The following is a 21,149-nucleotide window of genomic DNA, read 5'->3' on the forward strand; positions in this document are numbered from 1 at the left end:
GGATGGATTTTTAAAATTTATTTTGAATTTATTGCACTTAATTATCGAAAACGAGTTATAAATAAACAAAGAATAATAAAAACATACTTTTATACAGTATATGTTTTAACCATTTTTTTTAACCAGGAAATGTCTCATAGAGATTAAAAATCTCTTTTAAAAGAGAGTCCTGTCCTAGACAGGCAACAGCCCAAACACAGAGTTGCACAACCAGTTAAAAACAAAGCACAAAAAGCAGTTCACACAATAATATTAAGAAAAAACAAAATGAGCAGTTATAGCATCTACAGCCAAATGTACTTGTTTCCAAGTCTTTCTGAAGAGCCTTAAAAGCATCAAGTGACACCAGATCCTGAAATTTTAGGGTTTTTTTGCAGCTCATTCCATGCAGAAGGGCTGCATAGCTGAAAGCCCTTTTATATAGTGCAGTACGGACCCTCTGTACGGTCAATAAAAACAAGTCCTGAGACTGAAGGTTCTTACTCTCAGTGCTTTTTTCAGAGAGATAATTCCCTAAGTAAGATGGAAGCAGGCAATGGGTGGCCTTATAAACAAAGACATGCCAGTGAAAGAGTCTACGGGTTGACAGAGAGCAGATCATGCAACTCGGGAATACAAAGAGCAGTGTTGAGAAAGAGATCTGAGTTTTGTAAACAACTAGGAGTAACAAAAAAAAAAAAAAAAAACAACAACAACAACAACAAAAAACTCCCCAACATACGATTACAAGGAATTTGGGGATATCGCCATCTCTGGTTTATGTTATCCTCAAAGGATTCTGGAAAAAAACTAATAAAAAACTAATAAAAGAGTTTATCTGAGATGGACTAAAGTAAAGTGGAAAAGTGTGCAATGGACTGGGTTACCCTTAAAGTGCGTATACACAAAAAAGCATGTTCATTTCATATTTCATGCAGTGTTTTATGCTCCTGAATGAAATGGACCGCTTGGATGTGTGTGGAAGCGATCGTTTTATAAATTCAATTTTTGAATCCTGCACCATGAAAATGAGTTACTTCCAGCTCCAGTTTCTGGTTTAGGATGTTTGCGAATGTGATGGATGTGTGTGGATATTGGCCAAAACAAGCCCTACTACTGTGGGACCATTGGACTTACGAGGAAGTGAGTAAACATTGTGTTTTGTATTATGTCAAATACTGGGATCATTTTAATATGGAGGTGGCTTGGATTTTGTGGCTGACATGCTCCACTCGGCCGACGACCGGCGGCTTGTCACACATTCCTCCGCCGGAAGAGAACTATACTCGGCATATTGCCCTCTTTGTGTGCCCGGTGTTCAGTCAGATTTTCCACCCAATCAGAAATTGCAACTTTGTGCTGCGGCTGTGGCTCGTGGCCCGGGTGGGCCCGTGGCCGGTGGGGGTAGACGTGGGGTTGGTGGTGCGTCCCCTCCTGCCATCCCTGAAGGCCGGTTGATGGGTGCGCGGGTGGCCCGGGGGACCTCCCTGGATCCCGGAGGGGGAGACGATAGCTCCTTTGCTGGGCTGCGGGAGGAGGGATGGGCTGCGCTTCGGGATATCATTCGGGAGGTGCGAGAGTAAAGGTGAAGTCGACAGTTTTGACCATTATGGAGTAATTTTGCCAATAAATGCATTTTTATTATTTCATATTCCATTTAGCACAAGACTGGTATTTGTCATGATCATACCATTTATGGTCATGACATAAATTGGGGAAAAATACTTGGATAAAAAGAACATCCTGTAAAAATGTTGGAGTAGAGAGACTGAAACAATGACATTTTGCGGCTCTCTTCGTCGCATTTCCCTCATTTTGAATAATTTCCCCTCAATTGGCTGAATAGTAAAACAGATGACACCATTCTCCTGCCGACGTCATCCTCCTCTTCGGGACGCTAGAGCCCTGTAATGGTAGGCGTGGCTAACCGGTAGATTAAAAGATTGATTTCTCATCATCTGCGCTCTGCCAAATTGTTGTATATAGTCGAATCGTCTCAAAATATGATTCTAATTCACATAATAATGCTATTTAAAACTTTTTTTCACCTGTCGTACGCACTTTAAAGGCCTACAACATAAGCAATTGTGAAAAACTCCCCAAATTTGAAAAATTAGGTCTTAATGGAACATTTTTTTCAAATTTCTAATAAAGAAAAATCAAAATGAATATGTGTAATAAGTGCTCTAATATCGATAACCTTGCTAAATCCTGATCCTAAATTCGAAATCCTATAATTTGTTTTCTCATGGACCCTACAGAATGCATGTGTTGACTTGCAACCATTATTTTTTTTGAGAAATAAATCTCGAGGTTCAGTCGGGAAGTCGAATTTTGGATTCAGGAGGAGCAGTGTGGTTTTCGTCCCGGGCGTGGACCAGTGGATCAGCTCTACACCCTCGGCGTAGACCTCGAGGGTGCATGGGAGTTCGCTCAACCAGTCTACATGTGTTTTGTGGAATTGGAGAATGTGTTCGACCGTGTGCCTTGGGGAGTCTTGTCAAGGGTGCTCCAGGAGCACGAGGTATCGAGCCCCTTGGTAAGGGCTGTTCGGTCCCTATACGACCAGTGTCAAGAGTCTGGTCCGCATTGCCGGCAGTGAGAAGAATTCATTCCCAGTGAGGGTTGGTCTCCGCCAAGGCTGCCCTTTGTCACCAATTCTGTTCATAATTTTTATGTACAGAATTTCTAGGCAAAGCCGAAGCATTGTGGGTGTCCGGTTTGGTTGCCTCAGCATTGCTGTTGGCTTCATCAAGCTGTGACCTCCAACTCTCACTGGAGCTGTTCGCAGCCGAGTGTGAAGCGGTTGGGATGAGATCAGCACCTCCAAATCGAGAGCTTGACAGGCGGATTGGTGCAGTGTCTCCACTAATGCAGACTCTGCACCGGTCCGTAGTGGTGAAGAAGGAGCTGAGCCAAAAGGCGGAGCTCTCGATATACCAGTCGATCTACGTTCCTACCCTCACCTATGGTCCCAATCTGTGGGTCGTGACCGAAAGAGCAAGATCCCTGATACGAACGGCCAAAATGAGTTGCCTCCATAAGGTGTTCAGGCTCTCCATTAGAGACAGGGTGAGAAGCTCGGTCATCCGGGAGGGACTCGGTGTCTAGCCGTTACTCCCCCGCGTTGAGAGGAGCCAGTTGAGGTGGCTCGGGCATCTGGTTTGAATGCCTCCCGGGCGCCTCCCTAGAGAGGTGTTCCAGGCATGTCCCACCGGCGGGAGGCCCCGGGGACGACCCAGGACACATTGGAGAGACCATGTCTCTCGGCTGGCCTGGGAACACCTTCGCGCCGGAGGAGCTGGTTGAAGTGATTGGGGAGAGGGAAGTCTGGGCTTCCCTGCTAAAGCTGGATGGATGGATGGATGGATGGATGGATGGATGGATGGATGGATGGATGGATGGATGGATGGATGGATGGATGGATGGATGGATGGATGGATGGATGGATGGATGGATGGATGGATGGATGGATGGATGGATGGATGGATGGATGGATGGATGGATGGAAATTTCAAAATTCTTAATTTGAATCTGAAAATCGTGAAATTCTAAGTGTATCAAATGTGATACAATTGGCAATAAAGGGATAAGTCCAGAATTCAAAAAAGTTTTTGAAAATGGTATGGGAGCGTCTTGCATACAATTAAATATTTAACAAATCTTCTACCTTTGAGAACTTAAAAAAACTAAATAGCAGTGGAGTCCTACCTTTGGTCCAAACAGACCTGCCAGCCCTCCAAATCCTTGTTCGCCAAGGTCCCCCTAAGATATTATAGATTGTATTGTATAATTATTTGCGTGAATGTTATTTTAATTAGCTTGTATTACATATCAAAGAGAGCATTTGTGCTTACTGGTTGCCCTTTGGAGCCCTTCACACCTTGGTTTCCCATCAATCCCACACCGCCGAGGGTTCCTCTCATTCCTGAAGGTCCAGTTTGACCTGGGAGACCCCGTTCGCCCTTTTGCACACAAACAAACACGTGAACACATACAATAAAAGTGCCTTGCAATCAATCAAATAAGTTATACAGACCACAGATACCAGTGATAAGATTATTCCTAGATGATAAAATCAGTCTTACCTTTGGTCCAAAAGAACCTTGAACTCCAGGGAGACCCGTTTCACCACTTTTACCCTGCGGCCCAGGTTTTCCAACTAGCCCCAATACTCCATCTTCTCCCTGCCCCCCCTGATAGCAAAAATACAATTGGTGGGCCATAGTCAACATTTTTCTAATCAAATAGCGTTATTACTTTGGTGCCTTTGATTCCATCTTCACCAGGCAGTCCATCTATTCCACGGAGGCCCTCAAGACCCATCCTTCCTGTCTCGCCTCGGGAGCCGTGGGGACCCTCTGGACCCTTGGCAAAATAAATACTAATGTCAACACCAGTATGTTTGATACAGTGTGATGTTTAATGGAGCAATGGTCTTTACGACAGACTAGATTTAAGACACCTCCAGATTTAATTGATCTCAATGGGAAATGTTGTTATGACAGAAACCCAGACAGATTGTAATGAACTTTCCTGATAGCAATGTTTACAAATGAGCATCCTTTTAACTTACCGGTGGTCCTTTACTCCCAGATGTTCCTCTAGTCCCAGATTTTCCTTTCTGACCCTGTAGTTAATGTTGCATAATTTAAATGTAAGTGCATATTAGACTTTAAGAACTGAAACACATACCTCGCCTATGGTACTCTACATTGAGATAAGTCCTTACTTGTTCACCTTTGGAGCCTTTCGGTCCTTGTTGTCCTCTGGGCCCAGCATCTCCCTGAAATGACACACTACTGTTTGAAAAAGTAATGTCAAAGCAAATTGTAGGTTTAACCCTTTATAAGGCACTCATTGAACCCATTGACTGCCATTGATGGCTGTAGACTGGGAGACTTAAAGTGATAAACTTAACCTCATAAAGATTTGGCATCCTCATACGTTGACATCACATTTTGGGTCATATAGCCAACTATATTAATATTTGGTTCACAAGTGTGAATGCTCAATTTTCATGATCGCTGCTAGCCCTCGCAGTCACAATGGAGTGGACGTCTATCGCCTTTAAGGGTTGCCAATGAGTTCATCGTAATTGTTCTCTTATTTAAAAAAAAACAAAAAAAAAAAACCATAGTTTAATTTTTATAAAGAAAAAAGTGGAAAAACAATTTTCTCATATTCATCCTTAATTATTTTAAGAGCTTACATTAAATAATAAAGTCAAAAATAAAATTGGGTTGTTAATAACATTTTATGAGTATCTAAATGTGTTCATTGAAAAACTATATTAAAAACAAAAAAGAAATTATAGAGTATATACAGTGAGCCCTCATTATATTGCACTTTAAACTTCACGCCATTAGTCCATCACTGATTTTTTTCCAAATAAAAAAATACAGTATTTTATCTGAGAGCCCCAATTTGGCAAAATTTCAAAATTGTCCTATATGCATGTGTGATACATCATTGGAAAGCTTAAAAACTCAGTTTTCTGGGGAAGGAACATTTTTGAACAGCAGGGCATTTAAAAAAAAATTTTTTTAAATTAACCCCTAAACCAGTGGTTCTTAACCTGGGTTCGAGCAAACCCCAGGGGTTCGGTGAGTAAGTCTAAGGGGTTCGGCGAAGGTTAAGAAAGGCAGAGCCCTATTTTCTTACACTGACTAAATCGAGGCAAAGTGGCTTTTAAGATCAAGTTTTGGACTAGTTAGCTTCCAACTTATTCCATTTCTTTTAACTGCGAGTCCTCGATCTGATTGAAGAAGGAACTGGTTTGCTCAGTGGAAGGTTGACTCGCACTTGGTATGAGGGAATACAACAGACCAATGGGCAGCATGGTTTCAAATTTTTACCTGTTTATAAATTATGCTGTCAAAATGGGACAAATTTTGAACGGTAATTTGAAAAATTATTTGCTTGCTAGGTTAGATGTATTGGTTTTGAATTGAAAAAAAAAAAAGCTTTATTATCTAATTATGAAGGGTTCAGTGAATCCACATGTGAAACTTGTGGGGTTTGGTACCTTTAGCAAGGTTAAGAACCACTGCCCTAAACCCTAACTCATGGTGAGAGCATGAGAGAGCATCATTAAAGACACCATGATATTATTGCATACTTACCTTTTTTCGATCCAAAAACGTGTAGCATGCCTCACCGAGTGTAAAGACACAGCTGTGAATGGCCACAGCCAGACTTTTGGGGGATTTTATGGGTGAAACATGGTAATATAACAAGGGTCGCAATGCAGAAATCACAGACATCAAGGAGTGGTCGAGAGTTTCTTTTTCAAATATTTACCTTTTTAAACGTTGTTCATTTTTTCTTATTTTTCTATCAGGACAAATGCGACAGTAATAAAAAAAAAAATAAAAATAATTAAGCGATAGTTATGAGGTTGATATCCATGACATATTTACAGACACTATTATTTTCATTGTGAAGTAATTTGTTTAAAAGTTTAAAATATAGGAGTGAATAATTTTAAAAAGTCGTTATTTTTTTAAACTAAATATTAGACATCAATTAATGATTCTAAGCTAAAAATGATCGACATTTCGAATAATAAATATAATTACTTACCTTCTTTTTATGCCTGGGTTGAAACAAAAGCGGTTGTGCGGTGTTTGTAAACGGGGTTCTCCAGGGTAAAACGGACAAATTAAAAATAGTTCAGGGGCTGAATGTGCCATTAAACTGCTATAGCAGCATACAGACATAATCTTGTATCAATCACAACAGTTCTTTTGGCTTAAAATACAGTTTATTTTAAAGAGGAGTGCAAGTGCAGAAACTGCTTTTTCAGCCTTGCCTGTGTTTTGCGCCATATATATCATTTATATCATAATTATTACATTTGCAGTGCTTAAAAAATATTACTTAAAATATACGTACAGCATACATACTATCTTTTTTTTTTTTAGATTATTATTATCATTATTTTTATTATACTTTGGGGAAAAGACAGGGAAAAACATGTCTTTATGTATCTCTCTTTCCAGCGCTGTTAAATCTAAATAAATACATTGAACACACCCCAAAAAAAAAAAAAAAATGTAAATAAGCCCCGCCTCTATTTGCGGATTTTTTATTTTCGCAGGGGGGCGGGGAGTCCCATCAACCACGAAAAACGAGGGCTCAATGTACATACTGTATATAATTTTAATCGAGATATGACATCCACATATGTGGACTTCAGATTTTGGGTCATGTTGGGCAATGTCATGTGTAATGTTATTTTTTTTAATGGCCAAAAATAGTCACTTGCCCAATCAATGGTTAAATTTAACCAGTGGGATACTCACCGGAAGTCCTGGTGCACCGGTTTTACCTCTCTCTCCATCAAACCCTATTGGACCCTGCAAAAGTTATCATGATAAATACATGAATAAATAAATTATTGGATTCTATAACTACAGGGAGACATGTTGAATTTGCTTACAACATATCCAGGGTCACCTGCTTCTCCTCTATCACCTCTGTTACCTTGAGGACCCTGCCATGGAGGACACAGAGATAAAACAACATCAAAAGTGGGACAGTGAGCTCCCCCTCAGAGAACATAAAACAGATGTGGCCTCCCCTTCTCCCCAAACAAAGCACCAACATATCACAGTGGGTCTGACACTAAAATATTCATTGCTGCACACAATCTCAAAATCGTATCTTTTCTCACAAGCCCTCTGTAATTCATCAACATTATACAGCAAAATTATGTATAGGCTATTAAGTGTAAAACAACATATTTTCACTCCTTCACATTTATCTATCCCAAACAGGTGATTATAGTGAAAATAACATATGCCAATTACGGGAAAAAAGAGCCGCTTATGCTCATGAGGGTCACAGGGGTGCTGGAGCATAACATATGCGTTGAGATAAATACCTTGAGAAGTTTAACCTGTTTATGTCACACCTAATTCAAAATACTCTCATTACAAATGAATGAAAACCCATTCCAGTCTTCCCCCCCACAAAACAACAACAATTTTAATGAAGTAAAAAAGCACCGTAAAGTATTCTACTCACTCTGTCACCTTGGCGACCTGGTGGGCCTGGTAATTTGCTGTCTTCCCCTTGCTCACCCTAAAGCAACACAAACAAATGAAACATAAATTAGCCCTAAAGCGAACATTAAAAAAAAAAAAAAAAAAAAAGTTTATTTGAAAGAATGCAGTCATCATCATCCATTTCATAGGACAGGTGGTAAAATGCACGATGAGTCAATGTCTTTCTTAGTCTTTATGACACTAATTGAGCAATAACAGACGTGTGAAGGGTTTTATCATGTCAGGTGTTCCGCATGTGTCAAAAGAAAGCATTCAACAAGAAGAAGATTCTAAAATCAAAACCATAATTAGAAACGGCAAGTATAGTGACGAATACGAAAATTGAGTGTGACATGCAATATGTGATTGTATCGGATCAGTTGAATGTTTTGGTTTCAGGGTCCATCAGTTCACATATGTGACAACGATTTTGATTGGTAGACAAACATTGAAATTATTACTACAACAATACAACTGTGCACATCCAGATGGCTCAAACAATTCCACCCCCTTTGTCTGGTTAACATATTGTTTTTGTCCAGAATTATGTCCACTAAACAGAAATCTTTACCCTGATTAAAAGAAGTCAAGTTACTCTGTTGTTTGCACATCTAAACAACTTTCTCTCAAACATGTGGAATTAATAATTTAACAACATCAGTTGGAAACTACAATGGTTGAAGACTAAATTCCCAATATACCTTTTCACCTTTTGGTCCATGTGGTCCTTGTGAGCCTTGAAGTCCTTTGTGACCCTACAACAACAGGAGCCCTTCATTAGACAGACAAAGCTGGTGCCTGGTCTCAATAATTATAATTATATTTAAAGTTTATTTCATATTTCACACGGTATTTAATGCTCCTGAATGAAATGGACTGCTTGGAGGTGTGTGGAAGCGATCGATTTATTTATTCCATTTTTTGAATCCCGCGCCATGAAAATGAGTGACTTCCTGGATTGAGGAAGAATGCGAATTTGACGTCAGCCGGGTCACAACCTCACGATACAGCCGTTACTATATAGCATGCAGAAGGACTGTGGATTCAGTTGATTTTGCAGATTAATTTGTTTATTTTTCGCATCACGCCAGCCTAATGTGCCGCACGCTTTTGTTGCTGCACCAGGGAGCAGCGTGTGAGCCTTTTTGGGTTTCAAAAAGTTCCAGTTCACCGCGGAGAATGGCGAAAACAAGTCTGACAACTGTGCGACCATTGACCGACTAGGAAGTGAGTAAACTACGTGTTTTTATTATGTCAAATACTGGGATCATGCCACACATTTTAATAAGGAGGTGGCTTGCATTTGTGGGTGACAGTACTCCCTGTCTACCAAGAAGGCCACACGGCTGACGACCGGCAGCGTGTCGCACACCCCCCTTGGTCCTCTTCATGTTCCCGCCCACATACCGCTTTCCTTGGCTTGGCCCCAAGCAGTCCCGCGCTCTGACGTCGGCCAGTTCGTCCACCGACAGTGCACTATTTTTGGCGTTCATTCTCCTCTCTCCCCTCTCTGCCTGCCCACCGGACGAGCCGTAACTTGCCACCGGCGACTGGCCGATCGGTGAAGACCATTAACCCCGCCACCGTGTGTGACATGAGTTGGGGTAGTTTTGTGTGAGTTTTCGTTTCGAAAGGTGAGAAAAAGACTTGGAAAAGCCGCTCGGTTCGAGTAAACATGTCAGCTAGCTTTCACGCCTCCTGTTTTGTTTACGTTCTGTCCTCTGTCTCTGAAGCTGGAGCAGGGAAATAACAAAAGCCGGACTAACTCTGGTGGCATAAAATGTTCAGGAGGTGCAAGAAGTCGGCAGTTTTGACCATTATACATTAATTATACATTAATTTTGCCCTGTCGTACTGAATAAATGCATTTTTAATATTTCATATTCCATTTAACACAAGACTGTTAATTGTTATGACCATGCCATATATTTAGCAATTGGTACGTCATCATCCAGATGGGGACGCGAGACAATAATGACAGGCGGGGCTAAACGGCAGATTAAAAGACTAATTTCTCGTCATCGGCACTTTGCCAAATTGATGTATATAGTTGGATCGTCTCAAAATATGATTTTAATTCACATAATAATGCTATTTTCTGTCACAGGCACTTTAAAGGGGATCAATCGGTTGGCCACTGATCGCATCTTGTGACAGTTAGCAACACTAGCTAGTGGACACGCATTGTAATTAATTTGCGCATATAACAGCACTTATTGGGTATTTTCATACTTTCACGACACTTAACAAAATGTTTACGATCGTAAAGTCTGCCACTCTTTGCTATGTTAATGTGGGAAGAAGTGACATTTGAATTGATGTTTCATGTAGTCACTCTGTGGTAGTTTTGGTCTCATTCTGTCTTTTCTTTGTGAATTCAGTCAGATGATACCTGTTGTTTAGTGAGTGATCACATTTGGCTCACATTCAGAATATTTCAGTATTAAAACAAATTAAGATGTGAAAAATAGACATACAGTGCCTTGCAAAAGTATTCGGCCCCCTTGAACCTTGCAACCTTTCGCCACATTTCAGGCTTCAAACATACAGATATAAAATTTTAATTTTTTTGTCAAGAATCAACAACAAGTGGGACACAATCGTGAAGTGGAACAAAATTTATTGGATAATTTAAACTTTTTTAACAAATAAAAAACTGAAAAGTGGGGCGTGCAATATTATTCGGCCCCCTTGCGTTAATACTTTGTAGCGCCACCTTTTGCTCCAATTACAGCTGCAAGTCGCTTGGGGTATGTTTCTATCAGTTTTGCACATCGAGAGACTGACATTTTTGCCCATTCTTCCTTGCAAAATAGCTCGAGCTCAGTGAGGTTGGATGGAGAGTGTTTGTGAACAGCAGTCTTCAGCTCTGTCCACAGATTCTCGATTGGATTCAGGCCTGGACTTTGACTTGGCCATTCTAACACCTGGATACGTTTATTTATGAACCATTCCATTGTAGATTTGGCTTTATGTTTTGGATCATTGTCCTGTTGGAAGATAAATCTCCGTCCCAGTCTCAGGTCTTGTGCAGATACCAACAGGTTTTCTTCCAGAATGTTCCTGTATTTGGCTGTATCCATCTTCCCGTCAATTTTAACCATCTTCCCTGTCCCTGCTGAAGAAAAGCAGGCCCAAACCATGATGCTGCCACCACCATGTTTGACAGTGGGGATGGTGTGTTCAGGGTGATGAGCTGTGTTGCTTTTACGCCAAACATATCGTTTTGAATTGTGGCCAAAAAGTTCAATTTTGGTTTCATCTGACCAGAGCGCTTTCTTCCACATGTTTGGTGTGTCTCCCAGGTGGCTTGTGGCAAACTTTAAACGAGACTTTTTATGGATATCTTTGAGAAATGGCTTTGTTCTTGCCACTCTTCCATAAAGGCCAGATTTGTGCAGTGTACGACTGATTGTTGTCCTATGGACAGACTCTCCCACCTCAGCTGTAGATCTCTGCAGTTCATCCAGAGTGATCATGGGCCTCTTGGCTGCATCTCTGATCAGTTTTCCCCTTGTTTGAGAAGAAAGTTTGGAAGGACGGCCGGGTCTTGGTAGATATGCAGTGGTCTGATGCTCCATCCATTTCAATATGATGGCTTGCACAGTGCTCCTTGAGATGTTTAAAGCTTGGGAAATCTTTTTGTATCCAAATCCGGCTTTAAACTTCTCAACAACAGTATCTCGGACCTGTCTGGTGTGTTCCTTGGTTTTCATAATGCTCTCTGCACTTTAAACAGAACCCTGAGACTATCATAGAGCAGGTGCATTTATACGGAGACTTGATTACACATAGGTGGATTCTATTTATCATCATCGGTCATTTAGGACAACATTGGATCATTCAGAGATCCTCCCTGAACTTCTGGAGTGAGTTTGCTGCACTGAAAGTAAAGGGGCCGAATAATATTGCACGCCCCACTTTTCAGTTTTTTATTTGTTAAAAAAGTTTAAATTATCAAATAAATGTTGTTCCACTTCACGATTGTGTCCCACTTGTTGTTGATTCTTGACAAAAAAATTAAATTTCATATCTTTATGTTTGAAGCCTGAAATGTGGCGAAAGGTTGCAAGATTCAAGGGGGCCGAATACTTTTGCAAGGCACTGTAAAGATCTGATACAATTAAGTAGTTGTCTTCTCTTAGCAATTTCCTTAAACCCTGTGATTCTCATTTTGTAAAGCAAAAATATTGCTGCATTTTATGTTTTGTTAAAGAAATATTTCATTTTGGAGTCTAGAAAAACATTTTTAAATTTTCAAAATTTCAAAAATCACAAGTAATGCTCAATGTTTTACAAAAAAAAAAAAGATTCATTTGAATATTAACGGTGCAAACTGAGATTGGCAGGTTACGCTTTTCAAAAATTGGTGATTGGCCAGAAAATCGTAATCAGTGCACGAATAAACATATTCCTATATTTTTTAATGTAATGTCAAATGAGTGCACCACAAAGGGATTTCCTTTGAACTAATTGTAAAATGCTATTATTCCACACCTCATAGCCTGGTATTCCCGTTTCTCCAATCTGGCCCATTCTTCCAGGAACTCCCTAAGGAAATAAATCCCCTTTTACCAATAGCAAATTAAGTCCATCAGTCCAAAAGAGGCTTTAAAAGCTAACGGATGTTTTACCACTGGACCTATGGTTCCTCTTGCACCCTTCAGTCCAACAAATCCCGGCGTTCCCTGATCTCCCATTTTCCCACTCTCACCCATGTGACCTTGGTGTCCTTTGGTCCCCTGGTGAGAGGCAATCAATAAGCAGGTATGTAGCAGGCGTGCAAACTGCAATGACTTTAAGGGTTATTTACAATCGCTCAGCATCACCAGAAAGTGACCTTTTTATTTACAAGCGTTCAATACTGTAACTCCTACAGGGACAGCAAATTAACTTGAATGGGAAAGTGAGTGGGTGGACAAACCTTGCCTCCTGCTTTTCCTTTTTCACCGATTACGCCTAATTTGCCCTCTTGGCCCTGTTGGAGCAGAATAAGTTTAAGTGGATGAAAACAAGATATTTGATTTTTTGGGATAATTCAATGGACACTCACCCTCACCCCCGATAGCCCAGGAGGCCCACAGGGTCCTTCCTCTCCTTTCTGACCAATTTCACCCGTGTCTCCCTTGGCACCCTCTGTTCCGGTATCACCTTTCTCACCCTGGAAAGATAAATCATTCACAAATTTACGTACTGTATATAATGGAGGAAGTTAGTAATATTTGTTAATGACAAAAAAACCAAACGGAACTACGGAACTCAACACAACTAAATATGTCAATATAAATCATTGAATTACAAAATATGGACACCTTGCTCGCCAAAAATTGACAAACACAACCTAAGCAATTAAAAAAAAAAAAAAGTAACTTTAGTATTAATGTTGTTTGTGTTGTTAATGTTAAACATTAATGTTGTTAATGTTTTTAATTATTAATTACCTCCACCAGTAGATAAAACCTACAGAAGGCAGAGGTTATTTATTCAGACCTGTATGCTTCTATGTCTGTGTTCATGAACGAATGACAGCACAGATGACATCCTGTTCATTTTGGGGCATTCACAGGCTACTAACAACTAACTTGATATTGGTTGACTTTCTACCAGAATTTTTCTCAATGGCATATCACAAGCAACACGTCACTTTTGCTCATTAATATTCATGACGTTAGCAATTGTGGCTAGGCGGGCCAATCTCTCGTTTGTCCCTAAGAGTAAATGAATGGAAATAGTGTACGAATGAGATGTTTACTGAGCTAAACCTATCAATTCTGTACGAAAATGATGTCTGTGGTGCCAAATTCACTGGTAAAGATGCGGGAGAACATACAGATGTTCAGTTAAAGAGATAGAGATATCGAGGGCTGAAAAAGACGAGCCGACCTGATCCAGAATCATCTTTCTTATCGACACCTTTTTCTTGTATGCATTGCCTTACGCGACTGACAATGACATTTTCCGGTTTCAACAATCTATCCATTACCATCATATGCCCTGTCTTTCTTATATTTTATATCCTCTGGTTGTCTTACGTCTCTGACTGTTCTTGGGGTCAATTTACATTGCTATTTTTGTGTAGTGACCGCAAATGCTACTCAGTGACAGCCAACGAAAAAAAATTTTTTTCATTAATAACAAATCTTAATTCTATAATTTATTTAAGGTACTAAAGTTGCTTTTTTTTTATTACAACAGAAAAGGTAACAGTGGCAGTCAGATACCATTTTAATTTTTTTTCGAGGTCATTCATTGTCAGACCGAAGCTGCACGGCAAAACGCCATGCTAAAAAATAAGTAAAAAATATCAAAATGTCTCACCTATTCGTCATCTGAAGGACCATGGCCCCCAACAAAATTATTACTGCATATGAAATGTGAATGGCTTCACCTTAAACTTCACCTTAAACTGGTCTTTTGGACGTCCGCGCAAGTTCCATTCTTCACATTTTGTCATCCGCGTTTTTGGTTTCAGGAAACATATGACGAAAAACATCCTTTATATGACGTAATGTCTAGAGTCGTTTCTACATGTTCCATAGCAGCAGTGTTTGATCGGCATGTTCTTTTTGGAAAGATTTCCGGAGGGAAAAAAACGCCGAAATAACATGGATTGTATGTGAGGGCGTGTCAATGATGTCCCACTACCGCGTTACGATGGCGACGTCAAGGTCTAAAAATAGTATTGGTGTGGTACGCTATTGCTTTGGTACGTTTCCCACATCAGATTTGCAATTCTCAAAACTACTTGTTCAATCCTCACAACATTGCATCACTAGTGCACATCAAAAAAGCAGTTTCTCATTCCTTTCAGCAAGTTGCAGATGTTTTTGTGTATCCATGCAAATGCATTTGTACAATTCATTGTTTCCTACATTATCAGTTGCATCTGCCATGATGGTCAAAAATGGATTATCATGGGTCTCTATCGAATAGTCTCACCACCTGCAACATCTAGTCGTTACTTCATTTCATAAGCCTTCACATGCAAAATGGATAAACATGTTGTCAGAACATGTCAACATGTGTGTGCTTATTTCTGAGCATTTTCATTACTTTTTTTATGTAACTTATTTTAACCTGGCAAAATTTGTAATGGTTGGGACAATGTGAGTTTCCACCACGCCAACATAATCAGGGAAATGTTTGCAACCCACAACAGAACGGTAATGAAGTTCTTGCCACTATACTACCAATCCCTCAATTCCATAGATTTTTTTTTCTCCACATGGAGATGGCAAGTGCTGATCTCACCAGCCTCACAATCAGATGACTCTCCTGTATGCCATGAATGCACCATGCAATGACATCACAGCAGATGCCTGCAGAGGCTGGGTGAGGCCTTCAAGAAGATTCTCTCCACACTGTATAGCAAGAGAGGACATCAATTGTGACGTGGATGAAGATTTGTGGCCAAACAGAGAGGAACGTCAAGATGTGTGGAAAGAATGGGTGAATGATACTGACAGCATTTGAAGTTTAGTTGTGCCGATTGTCTTATGTTCTTATGTTCACATTTCTAATTTTGCTTTTATGTTATATTTCTTTGTGATACTCAGTACTGTCTTTTGCTTTCTGTATTGCAATGACATGGTCTGTAAAGACATTGTAAAAACAGTAAAAGTGTAAAATGAATCTTGTCCAGTCTCTTGCAATCAATCTCCCACACACAAAGTTTGCAATTTTCATCCAAATTTACGTTCACCATCTTCAGAATCAGAGCTTTCCACCAGAGTAACTGTTCAATTGAGAGAATGACTAAGCAATTTGACTGTCTTGTCTAATGAAACAAGGACTTGCCATTCTGACAGCACTGACATGTTTATTGAAACAGAAATTTAATTTTGAGCGATTGACTAAGTATTTTGCACAGAAAACTGGCTTTTGCATGTAATCCATGTTGTTTTGCTACTTGTGTGACATGTTGTGAGGATTGAACAAGTAGTTTTGAGAATTTCAGTTCTGATCTGAGAAACGTACTAAAGCAATTGAGAAAAACTGTAATTTTGTGCACCTATGGCTCACTTCAGATTAATTGCGGTTTCATTACAGATCGCTTCATGTTGACTTTGGGGCATATCTGGATAGCATCCTGTTGATTTTGGGAGCATTCTGGGTCACTTCCTATGATGTGGCCTCCAACAGCACTCTAAAAGTTTTTTTCTTTTTTTTCTTTTTTGTTTTCCCAATTATTATTTTGATATTTAAAGTATTTAAACAAGTGGCCTTTCGCTAGCTAACTCATTGGCTGCCATTGTTGGCGATTGATGAATCAAAGTTGCTTAAAAAAGATGTTTTACATTGGCCACACAGTAACAATGTCAAATTTGCACTTACAACAATGAAACTAAGGAAACAGATTAGTAACCTTTCTTCTGTTCTAACGTCTTCTTCCTAGATGTTCATACTTTTTGAAGAAATTGATGGAGCTGCAGTCCACATAGCTGCAAAAAGACAGTCAAATCTTGCTGACTTTCTGTTTGTCTTTCACAAGAGCATGGCAGAATGAATTAATACAAGCTGATTTTATTTCTCCCAACTGTGAATAGCTAATGCTGCAAATCCCTGGTGAGCTGCTGTTTTCTATCCAAAAGCTACAGACAGGATTTAATGTATACTATTTAACTTTGGTTGACAAAAAAATGTTGTGTGCACTGAGCAACAAGCGAGCCAAAATGAATAACTCTTGATTCTCTGATTATTATCTTTAGTGTTCCATCTATTTTGTGTTGCAATGCCTTCAAAACAACTTTTTAAAGATTCTCATTGTTCCAGTCACATGCAGGTAATTTCAAATACCTCACATATTATGAGACCGTTTACATGGTGACGCTCCAAGAATACGACAAATTTTGTTTCATTTATATGGTTCCGTCTCCATTCGAACGATGTCACAATTCCGCTTGAAAACAATTTAGTATTCATGCCGGTCCCTAGAGCGGAGTGCAGTTTTACAAGGCGACTGCCAATGATGCACTTCCTTGACAACAACCTCCTCAGCCCGGAAGACAACACACCCACCCACTCGAGGCAATGGAACCCTTCGCCCCCCTCCACATTTTATTTTGCAGTTTTTCCTGTATATCTAATTTTTGTCTCATATTTCTTGTAAGTTTGCCGTTCTTTACAAGTTAAAATGATTGTATGACATTGCTTGTCAATAAAAAACTCAAAGCAATGGCGCCCGTGTGTTTTTTTTTCTTTAAAAGGCACAAAAAAGCGAAAATAAAATATATCAAAATTTTAAATATTATTAAAACAGTAAAATAAAGGTACCGATTGGTCATGTTTGTTGTTTTGAATGTTTACTAGCAACGACTGTGCATGCCCAAAAGTGACATGTGCGAGTGCTGACGTCATCAGTGCAAGAGCGTTCCATGCATATGGTTGCTGAGCAATCCCCGCAATTGAATCGTTCCACTTTGGAGGCCGAAATCAAAAGTTTGCGTTTTTGCCATGAAAACGGCCCATGAATCTGTCTTGCTAAAACGATAATAAACTGCGGCAATGAATTGGATTTTGGCTCATTTGGTTCTCTGGAACATGTTTCTTGGACTGTATTACGACATACTGAAACTCTTTAGTCAACACTGAGGATAAAAAAAAAAAAAAAAACCACACTGAGGATGACTGACAACAATAGCATACCGCACGAATGCTATTTTTGGACCGTACGTTGCCATCTTAACCAGGAAATGGGTAAACATTTACGAACCACGGCCTCGCATACAAACTATGTTATTACTGCTTGCGTTCTAGCGGTAATCTTGCAAAAAAGAACATGCCGATCAAACATTGCTGCTATGGAACTTGTAGAAACGACTCTAGACATTATGACATATGAAGGATGTTTCCTGCATACGTTTCCCGAAGCCAAAAACTCGGAGAAAAAAATGTGAAGAATTGATCAACTTGTGCGGACGTCAAAAGACCAGTTTAAAAAACCAGAAGCCACTCACCTTCATATGCAGTAAACATTTAGGACAAAAGGGGTAAGCTATTTTGATATTTTTACTATTTTTTAGCGTGGCGTTTTGCCGTGCTGCTTGTCTGACAATGAATGACCTGAAAAAAATTAGAATGGTATCTGGCTGCCACTGTTGTTACCTTTACTGTTGTAAAAAACAACTTTAGTAAGGGACAACTGTAAATAAATTATAGAATTAAGATTTGTTTTTAATGAAAAAAATAAAAGTGTTCGTTGACTGTCACTGAGTAGCATTTACGATCACTACACAAAAGTAGCAATGTAAATTGACCCAAAGAACAGTCAGAGATGTAAGACAACCAGAGGATATAATATATAAGAAAGACAGGGTATATGGTGGTAAAGGATAGATTGTTGAAACAGGAGAATGTCATTTTCAGTGGCGTAAGGCAATGCACACAAGAAAACGGTGTCGATAGAAAAGCTACCTCTGGATCAGGTTCACTCTTTTTCCTGTCTTTTTCTGCCCTTGACACTCAAGCCATCTTTTAAACTGAAAATGATTATCTTCCACATCTTTACTGGTGAATTTGGCACCAGGGACATAATTTTTGGACAGAATTGGTAGGTTTAGCTCTGTAAACATCTCATTCGTACACTATTTACATGCGTCTAGCATGACGGCCAAACGCGTTTAACCCCCCTAGCGACAGTTGCTAGCGTCATGAATATTAATGAGCAAATGTTACGTGTTGCTTGCGGTACACCATTGTAGGAATGTTTCGTTTGGTCAGTTAAGTCCCAGCTTGCTAGGCCTTGGCAGATGAACCTCGGGTGTAAAGAGTGGGGCCAGGATCGCGCTGTACACTGTACTCCACTTTAAAACTCCATTGCACAGGCTTGAAGGTCATGTCCACGTTCATACAATATAGGTGCCACCAATGTAAGTTATGTTCCATATATCCCTTTATGCTTTACCTTAATGCCATCGGGACCACTTGATCCAGTCTCACCGTCGATGCCTTGCTCACCCTTAAAAGCAGAATATTCGTTAATATAACAAGTTAAATTATATCTTATAAATGTATGTCTTTATTTACTATTCATTTTCAATTGATCTTTTAACTGATTTGCTGCCATTGACATTGATGGACCAGATGAAACGGATTGGAAGTCTTTTGCCGTTGGCTGTGAATAATCTAATGGGCAACTTTTTCCACGCACGCCAAATTGTGTTTTATTTTTTTTTCAGGGTTTTAATTGCAAATATTCTCTTATTTATTTTTTTTTCTTTGTGATTTATTTACATATTTAATTTTTTAGGAGGAATTTAAAACAGAATGAACAGTAAATATTGTCTTAATATCTTTATTTATATTTATTAAATTTTCAATTTTCATTGTTTTTTAAATCATTTCTATTTCAATTTAACAAAAAATAATTGAAAATATTCAAAAGTTTTTTTTAATCTACATTTCTGTTGATTTATTTAGTTTTTAAAATTTTTAATTTAAAACACAAAAAGGAGAAAAAGGAAAATATTTTTTCTTGCAATTTAAAAAAAAAAAAAAGATTTATATTTTATCTAAAAAAATGTAAATATTAAATGATTTCTGTAGTCCTGATTCTTTCAGTTCGGACAACAGAAATTGTATTTCAATTCCATTTTAACAGGAAACATGAAGATGTGGTGGGCCAGATCTGGCCCCTGAGTTTGACACCAGTGGACTACACAATACTCACTCTCTGGCCAGTCAGACCCTGCTCTCCTATGTTGCCCAGTGGACCATTGTTGCCCTGCAAATGAATGAAATCCTTCAGTAAAGTATGGAAATTAATATAAAAATTATAAGGTTGGATAAATATACTGTGTATTATATATATATTATATTTACTCTAACGTTTTAAATGTGACATTCGGGTGGCCTTGGCCAGTTGGTAGCTGGAGTTGCCCTTGGACCGAAGGGTCAGCGGTTCGATTCCTGGATACGACTGCCCACTCTCGAAGTGCCCTTGGGCAAGGAACTGAACCCTAATTTGCCCCCAATGCGTTGGCAGTGCCTTGCATGGTAGCAGCACCATTAGTGTGTGTGACTGTGTGCGTGAAAGGGTAAATGTGTACTAATGTAAAGCGCTTTAGGCATGGTAACCATGTAGATAAATAAGCTATATAAGTACTCTCCATTTATCATTTACATCGACTACCAGAAGTCCAGTTTCCTTTTCAATTGGACGTCAATAAATGTAGTACGAACAGCAACATTTGTAATCCAGCAACTTTGCAGGGAACAGGATGTCTAGACAAGCAGGGCGGAGTGATGTCACTTCGGTTTTTTCACCACTGATTTGTTTTTTTTTTTTTGGTGGTAACGAAAGGGACTCCTCATCCCTAAATCAATCACCCTGACACACTGTACTGCTTACTCTTTGACTATGACATGGCTTCGTTTGAAGAGTTAGATCTGTTAATGTTGTTTTATTTTAATTGGCATGCTAGCAGAGGTGGGCAGAGCAGCCAAAAATATTACTCAGGTAAGAATAGTGTTACTTCAAAATAATATTACTCAAGTAAGAGTAAAAGTAGTCATCCAAAAAATGGACTCAAGTACAAGTAAAAAAGTATCCAGTGAAAAGAATACTCAAGTAATGAGTAACATTGTGAGTAACAGCTTCTTTTTGTTTTATTTCAAACAATCGTATTTTTTTTTCAGCATAAACTTATCATAGGAACTGTTGTTGTAATGCTACTGTACAATAACCCATCACAGAAAAAAAAAAAAAAATTACTGAATTCTGGTGAGATGGGAAAAAAATCAGAAATCAAGCATTATTCGTCCAAAGAGCATGAGTGCCCTCGAGTGGAGAAAATAGTTCAGAGTTTGAATAGTTCCTTCATAGTTACTATCATGAAATAAAAGGATCATATCTCCGGTTTTCCGTTGTCAATTGGTGCCAAATAAAAAGAAGTTTAGATCCGCACTTTCGAGTCATGTTGAAGGCAGCGCTTAATGTCAAATACTTCATTTTTTACGGCGGTTCAAAGACACCACGCCATTGAGAAGGCTGGTGTGATCATAGAACAGCAAGCTTGCGTCAGATTGGTGTAATGAAGTCATGTGATTATTGCTGCGACATTTCATTGGTGAAATTGGTAGAGCTACTCTTAGCATTGCTGGCAAAAAAAAAAAAAATAA

At 39.2% G+C, this 21,149-nt stretch overlaps 1 protein-coding gene across 3 annotated transcripts in view; it reads right to left on the bottom strand.

The window, feature by feature from the left end:
* LOC130913048 (collagen alpha-1(XXVII) chain B-like) overlaps positions 1 to 21,149 on the bottom strand; it is a 159,476-nt gene that overhangs the window by 22,290 nt on the left and 116,037 nt on the right. For all 3 annotated transcript variants that reach the window (XM_057831323.1, XM_057831324.1, XM_057831322.1), the window contains exons 35-50: positions 19,699 to 19,752; positions 18,934 to 18,987; positions 13,084 to 13,191; positions 12,955 to 13,008; positions 12,665 to 12,772; positions 12,528 to 12,581; positions 8,732 to 8,785; positions 8,011 to 8,067; positions 7,424 to 7,477; positions 7,287 to 7,340; positions 4,712 to 4,765; positions 4,556 to 4,609; positions 4,240 to 4,347; positions 4,068 to 4,175; positions 3,837 to 3,944; positions 3,691 to 3,744 (exon numbers count right to left, since the gene is read on the bottom strand). In XM_057831323.1, the coding sequence (XP_057687306.1) occupies positions 3,691 to 3,744; positions 3,837 to 3,944; positions 4,068 to 4,175; positions 4,240 to 4,347; positions 4,556 to 4,609; positions 4,712 to 4,765; positions 7,287 to 7,340; positions 7,424 to 7,477; positions 8,011 to 8,067; positions 8,732 to 8,785; positions 12,528 to 12,581; positions 12,665 to 12,772; positions 12,955 to 13,008; positions 13,084 to 13,191; positions 18,934 to 18,987; positions 19,699 to 19,752 (1,137 nt within the window). The remainder of the gene's footprint in view (positions 1 to 3,690; positions 3,745 to 3,836; positions 3,945 to 4,067; positions 4,176 to 4,239; positions 4,348 to 4,555; positions 4,610 to 4,711; positions 4,766 to 7,286; positions 7,341 to 7,423; positions 7,478 to 8,010; positions 8,068 to 8,731; positions 8,786 to 12,527; positions 12,582 to 12,664; positions 12,773 to 12,954; positions 13,009 to 13,083; positions 13,192 to 18,933; positions 18,988 to 19,698; positions 19,753 to 21,149) is intronic.

Source organism: Corythoichthys intestinalis, chromosome 3 (assembly GCF_030265065.1).
Source record: "Corythoichthys intestinalis isolate RoL2023-P3 chromosome 3, ASM3026506v1, whole genome shotgun sequence".
In the NCBI taxonomy this organism is placed as follows: domain Eukaryota; kingdom Metazoa; phylum Chordata; class Actinopteri; order Syngnathiformes; family Syngnathidae; genus Corythoichthys; species Corythoichthys intestinalis.